Source organism: Octopus sinensis, linkage group LG27 (assembly GCF_006345805.1).
Source record: "Octopus sinensis linkage group LG27, ASM634580v1, whole genome shotgun sequence".
Classification (NCBI taxonomy): Eukaryota; Metazoa; Mollusca; class Cephalopoda; order Octopoda; family Octopodidae; genus Octopus; species Octopus sinensis.
Window position 1 is genome coordinate 7193253 of NC_043023.1, and position 7500 is coordinate 7200752.

A 7500-nucleotide genomic window follows, 5' to 3' on the forward strand; every position below is an offset into this window, starting at 1 on the left:
TTCAGTTTCCCTCTACCAAATCCACTCACAAGGCTTTGCTTGGCCAGAGGCTATAGTAGAAATCACTTGCCCAAGGTGCCACGCAGTGGGACTGAACCCGGAACCATGTAGCTAGGAAGCAAGCTCCCTAACCACACAGCCATGCCCAGACGGGCTTCTTTCAGTTTCCCTCTACCAAATCCACTCACAAGGCTTTGCTTGGCCAGAGGCTATGTAGAGAAATCACTTGCCCAAGGTGCCACGCAGTGGGACTGAACCCGGAACCATGTAGCTAGGAAGCAAGCTCCCTAACCACACAGCCATGCCAATAATAATAATAATAATAATATCATACTTCCCACTCTTCCTCCTCTTCTATCTCCCCTCTTCTTTTTTTTTTCATCTTCCTTCTTGTCCCCCCTTCTTTCGATTCTTCTTCTTCTTCTATCCCTCCCCTTTGTTCTCTTCCATCTCTGTTATTTACTCCTCCTCCTCCTACTACTACTACTACTGCTACTACTACTACTAATAATAATAATAATAATAATACCCCCCACAACATCACCTACACTTTCACACATATATGCTTATCAAACATCACAGACATCACAACATGTGCATATACACACACATTTCACACGCAACCCTATGGCAATGGACACACAATATATATATATATATATATATATATATATATATATATTACGGAGATGTACTTGCATAGCAAGTGACCTGATCTGAGATCGTGTGCGTGGAACGAAAACAATTGCAGCGTGGAAGGTGTTTATAAACCATTTAAGAAACATACAAAATCCGTTAGATTCACTCAACATTTAAATATAAATATGTCAAAATATTTTCGTCGCTTTGAGACCGTGACTGTTCACTGACAAAATTCCATGCTGTATCATATATATATATATATATATATATATATATATATATATATATATATATATATATATGTATATTTATATATATATATATATATGTATATATATATGTATATATATATATATATAATATATATGTATATATATTTATGTATAATATATATATATATATATATATATATATAGTCAATATAAAAGGGTAAAATTAATTAATTATTAATTAATTTTACCAAGTGGTGTTCAGTATGTAAAAAGTCCATTTACGTTATATTTAAAACATTATGTTATATAATTAGGGTTCAGTAAAAAAATTTGCTTTACCACACACGGAACTTTTAGAAATAGCAGCCAAAAAATGTTTAGCTATTTCTTCTATTATAAGAAAAGTCTCCCAGACAATGTATACTCAGAAATAATTCACGTAGGTATAGAGGGAAAAATAACGAAAGATCATAGGCACAGGAGTGGCTGTGTGGTAAGTAGCTTGCTTACCAACCACATGGTTCCGGGTTCAGTCCCACTGCGTGGCACCTTGGGCAAGTGTCTTATTCTATAGCCACGGGCCAACCAAAGCCTTGTGAGTGGATTTGGTAGACGGAAACTGAAAGAAGCCTGTCGTATATATGTATATATATATATGTGTGTGTGTATATGTTTGTGTGTCTGTGTTTGTCCCCCTAGCATTGCTTGACAACCGATGCTGGTGTGTTTATGTCCCCGTCACTTAGCGGTTTGGCAAAAGAGACCGATAGAATAAGTACTGGGCTTACAAAGTCCTGGGGTCGAGTTGCTCGATTAAAAGGCGGTGCTCCAGCATGGCCGCAGTCAAATGACTGAAACAAGTAAATGAGTAAAAGAGAGAGTACATCGATTACTTGAGAACGCCGTTGGATAAAGTTGGATAAAGAGATGCTAGAAATACATACCCCTATCAACATTTCCTTCGTCAGCCCAAGATTTCATTTGGTTTAAATTTCTTATAGTAGAAGAAATAGCTAAAAAATTTTTGGCTGCTATTTCTAAAAGTTCAGTGTGTGGTAAATTAAATTATTTTACTGAACCCTAATTATATAACGTATACATATATATATATATATATATACTTTATTTAAAGCAGCAGAAAATTCAACAAAACCTGTTACTCTGGGTATCCCGTTTCCGTTCATCGGACAGTTTTTGCTAGAATGGAACCGATATGTGGCATCTTGGGCAAGTGTCTTTTGCTATAGCCCCGGGCCGACCAATGCCTGTTAGTGGATTTGGTAGACGGAAACTGAAGAAGCCTGTTGTATTTATGTATTATATCTATATATATATATATATATATATATATATATATATATGTATGTATATGTGTGTGTGTTTGTGCCCCCAACATCGCTTGACAACCGATGCTGGTGTGTTTACGTCCCCGTCACTTAGCGGTTTGGCAAAAGAGACCGATAGAATAAGTACTGGGCTTACAAAGAATAAGTCCCAGGGTCGATTTGCTAGACTAAAGGCGGTGCTCCAGCATGGCCGCAGTCAAATGACTGAAACAAGTAAAAGAGTAAAAGAGTATATATATATCACTGTGATCACCGTGACCGACCAGGCTATCAAATGTTGCTACACATCACTGGTCACAATGTGCTTCGCATTGTTTTAGCCTTCAAGTGACACCACCCCGCTGGCTAAGCGAGCAGGCCAACAGAAGAAAGAGTGAGAGAAAGTTGTGGCGAAAGAGTACAGCAGGGATCGCCACCACCCCCTGCTGGAGTCTCATGGAGCTTTAAGTGTTTTCGCTCAATAAATACACACAACACCCGGTCTGGGAATTGAAACCGCGAGTCTGCTGCCCTGCCCTAACCACTGGGCCATTATGCCTCCACTCACACACACACATAGAGGTATATATATATATATATAAATAATAATAAAGGGTAAAATTAATTAATCAATTTATAATTAATAATTTTACCAAGTATTTCGGTATGTTAAAAGAACCATTATTGGTAAACTTATACAAAAATTCTATAATTATAAGCATAATTATAATTAGGTTTTCAGTACAATTGCTTCGTCACATACCGAAATTCTTATAGTAGTCGAAGAGCATTTAACTGCTATTTCTAAATTTCGGTATGTGGTGAAGCAATTTTGCTGAACCCTAATCATAATTATGCTTATAATTATAGAATTTTTGTGTGTGTATATATATATATATATATATATATATTATATATATGTGTATGTATATATGTATGTATATATATATATATATATATATAACGGGAAGCTTTATGAAAATAGACAAAAGACGAAGGCAGGTGGAAAACAAACGAACAATTGTATTAGTATGGCGCTCAGGAAATATAAATAAAACAAGTCTTTAACATTTCGAGCCTACGCTCTTCAACAGAAAGATACACAGAGAGAGAAAAACACAGAAAGAAGGAGAGAAAAAAAATGCATGCAGTAGCTAACGAATCAACATGGCGATCTGATTTCGGCCAGAGGTCAAAGATCAAACATGAGACGCGAGAGCGAAATAAGGGGAGATAATAGGGTTGATAATAGGGTTGATAATAGGGTTGAAGGACCAGCTAATAGTGCGTATATATATATATATATACATATATATATATGTGTATGTATGTGTATATGTATGTATATATATATATAATATATATATATATGTGTATATATATATATATATATAGGTGCAGGAATGGCTGTGTGGTAAGTAGCTTGCTTACGAACCACATGGTTCCAAGTTCAGTCCCACTGTGTAGCAACTTGGGAAAGTGTCTTCTACTATAGCCTCGGGCCAACCAAAGCCTTGTGAGTGGATTTGGTAGGCGGAAACTGAAAGAAGCCCGTCGTATATATATATATAAATATATATGTGTGTGTATATGTTTTTGTGTCTGTGTTTGTCCCCCTCAACATCGCTTGACAACCGATGGTGGTCTGTTTACGTCTCCGTAACTTAGCGGTTCGGCAAAAAGAGACCAATAGAATAAGTACTAGGCTTACAAAGAATAAGTCTTGGGGTCAATTTGTTCGACTAAAGGCAATGCTCCAGCATGGCCACAAATGACTGAAACAAGTAAAAGAGTGAAAAGAGAGAGTATATATGTGTGTATACATGCATACGTGTATTTATGTATATATTTAAATGTATATGTTTATACATTATATATATATATATATATGTGGGTGTATATTTGAAAACATTCCATTACCCTGGGCACCCCACTCCACCAAAGACCCATCCATAAACAAATATGACCTACTTCAATGAATACAGGTGACGCATAAATTCTTAGAGAGATCAATGAGATATAGGTGTGTGTATATAGGTATTTGTATAGATAAGGTGAGTATACATACAGCATTTTGGTCATTCCACATAAGTGTGTGTATATATATACTCTTTACTCTTTGACTTGTTTCAGTCATTTGACTGCGGCCATGCTGGAGCACCACCTTTAGTCGAGCAAATTGACCCCAGGACTTATTCTTTGTAAGCCTAGTACTTGTTCTATCGGTCTCTTTTTGCCGAACTGCTAAGTTACGGGGACGTAAATACACCAGCATCGGTTGTCAAGCGATGTTGGGGTCACAAACACACACACACATACGACGGGCTTCTTTCAGTTTCCGTCTAGCAAATCCACTTACAAGGCTTTGGTCTGCCCGAGGCTATAGTAGAAGACACTTGCCCAAGGTTCCACAAAACTCGTCTTCCCACTCATGGAACAATTTCTTTCACAACAATTTGAAATGTACCGGATTTGTTCCTTTACTCTTTGACTTGTTCAGTCATTTGACTGTGGTCATGCTGGAGCACTGCCCTTAGTCGAGCAAATCGACCCCAGGACTTATTCTTTGTAAGCCTAGTACTTATTCTATCAGTCTTTTTTTATGGGAGACGTAAACACACCAGCGGTGTAGGGGGACACACACAAGTTTATGAGGGGTTCAGATGTTTCCAAGATGGCCAAAAAAAATCGATATTGATGAACATTCTGGGAGACTCACAACCAGCAGAACTGAGAAAAACATCACAGATGAGCATGCAGCTGTGAGGGGAAATTTCGAATCACCATCCATAAGTTATCAGAGGATGGGCAGATTAGTTATGGTTCAGTTCAGTCCATTATCACTGAAGATTTGGGTATGAGGCACATGTCTGCCAAGTTTGTGCCTAAACTGCTTTCAGCTGACCAAAAGGACACTCGGGTTTCAGTTACACAAGATCTCTTTGATTGTATCAAGAGCAATGAAAACTTTTTGAAAACTTTGCATTGGCCCCTCCCTGAGCAGGTATCACCAAGCTTTTGGCAAAATTTGATGCATATTCTCTGCTGAACTTTCTCTGTCATGGTCAATGTGACGATCACACGCTACACACCTTCCTTCCAAGCACTGCTGTAAACAGCAGAAGTGAGCTTCAATGTTAAAACTTAGTGCACAGCAGAGTTCAAGGTCAATCTGTGCCAAGCAGCTTCACTCTGCATACTTTAGCTTCGTTACTATGGCAACAGTAAATACTTATTGATCAGACATGTATATATATATATATATATATATATATATATAATCATCTTGCCATGTTGGAGCATTGAACTCTGCACATTTTTATCCCTCTCTCCGTTATTTTCATTCTCTCTCCATTCTTTCCCTCTTACTCATTTCTGACAAAGAGCATAGGCTTGAAATGTCAAAAACACTTTTCCATTTTTCCCTGAGCATTAAACTAATACACCTGCTTGTTGCTCCTACACCTGCCTTCATCTTTTCTTTTCTATAAATTTCAACTATAGATATATATATAAAATATGAAATAGAGATAAAACCACTATTATGCAACTCAAACAGTGATAGACATAAACCAATACATAAATAACAAATAAAATATATAAATTTTTTTTTAAATCTCAAAAAGTATAAAATGAATGATAAATATATAATATAATAAGTAAAAACACTACATACTTTCATATATTATATATATATATATATATATATATATATATATATATATATATATATATGTATGTATGTATATATGTATGTGTGTATATATATATATACACATACATATATATATATTATGTGTATGTATATATATATATATAGAGAGAGAGAGAGAGATTGATATATATATACATAAATGTATGTATATATATGTGAATATGCATGGTTAGATTAGCTATTTTCAGTAACACAGAATACTAGTGAAGCATTGCTATTTTCAACGGAGCAGAAGATGTTGTAGTAGGATGTTGACGAGGAGTGGACACAGTCAAACTATTTGTTTATGGAGGAGAGGGGAACAATTTCAGATTAGAGTAGGGGGTGTATTGTAAGTATAAATAAGAGAAGGGAAACACAGTTTCGTCTGTTAATCAGATCAAGTGGAATATTTTACATCAAAAGAGTACAAACTATAGTAGTAGTAGTAGTAGTAGTAGTAGTAGTAGTAGTAGTCATGGAGGTGGCCATAGTGGTAATGATGGAAGTGATGGTGATGCTAGTAGCAGTAGTAGTAGTAGTAGTAGCAGTTGTAGTAGCAGCAGTAGCAATAGTAGTAGTAGCATCAGCAGCACCAGCAGTAGTAGTAGTAGTAGTGGTGGTGGTGTTGGTTGTGTAGTATTACTACTAGTGGTAGTGAAGGTAGTCATTACCATAGTACCAGCACCTATATTAATGGTGGAGGTGGTGACAGTGGGAGTGGTGGTGGCAGTGGTGGTGGCAGTAGTCATACTAATAGTGTTTTTAGTGATGGTCATGGTGGTTGTAGTAGTAACAGTGATGGCAGTGTTAGTAGTAGTAGTAGTAGTAGTAGTAGTAGTGGTGGTGGTGGTGGTAGTAGTAGTAGTAGTAGTAGTAGTGGTGGTGGTGGTGGTGGTGGTGGTGGTAATAGTAGTAGTAGTAGTAGTAGTAGTAGTAATAGTGTTGGTGGTGGCAGCGGAGGTGGTGGTGGTGGCAGCGGAAGTGGTGGTGGTGGCAGCGGAGGTGTTAGTAATGGCAGAGGTGGTAGTAGCAGCAGCAGCAGTAGTAGTAGTATTAGTAGTAGTAGTCATGGAGGTGGCCTTAGTGGTAATAATAGAAGTGATGGTGATGCTAGTAGTAGTAGTAGTTGTAGTATCGAAGGGCAGAGGCTGTTGTAGTAACAGTACAATAGCTAGGGAGTGGACACATCTCAACATAGAACTAGACAATGCAGAGGGTGTATATATTTTAGAAGAATAGTAAAAATAAGAAAAAAGAAGAAAAATTAAGCTCTGAGAGTGGACACATTCACAGGCAACTTTTCCGTTCTACACTAACCCATCATCACTGTATACTCCACTGTACGCTGCGGTTATCTGCCCTTGCTTTCCAGGTGATGTTGTTAGGAGACAGCGGAGTAGGCAAGACATGCTTGTTGGTTCAGTTTAAAGATGGCACCTTCCTCTCGGGGTCGTTTATATCAACTGTAGGGATTGACTTCAGGGTAAGTATGCAGATACGCTCGTGTTTAAGGATATGGGTACGTGGTTTTGTCTGTGTGTGTGTGTGTGTGTGTGCATGCATGTGTATGTGTGTGTGTGTGCATGTCTTTGTATGTGTGTGCGTGCATCCCTATTTTTTACGA

The 7500-nt window shown here is 37.3% G+C and overlaps 1 protein-coding gene across 6 annotated transcripts in view; it reads left to right on the forward strand.

Moving 5' to 3' along the window:
• LOC115225398 (ras-related protein Rab-37-like) overlaps window positions 1-7500 on the forward strand; it is a 105645-nt gene that overhangs the window by 52494 nt on the left and 45651 nt on the right. For 2 of the 6 annotated variants that reach the window (XM_029796353.2, XM_029796352.2), the window contains exon 2: window positions 7249-7359. The exons of the other annotated variants lie outside the window; for them this stretch is intronic. In XM_029796353.2, the coding sequence (XP_029652213.1) occupies window positions 7249-7359 (111 nt within the window). The remainder of the gene's footprint in view (window positions 1-7248; window positions 7360-7500) is intronic. 6 annotated transcript variants of the gene reach the window in all.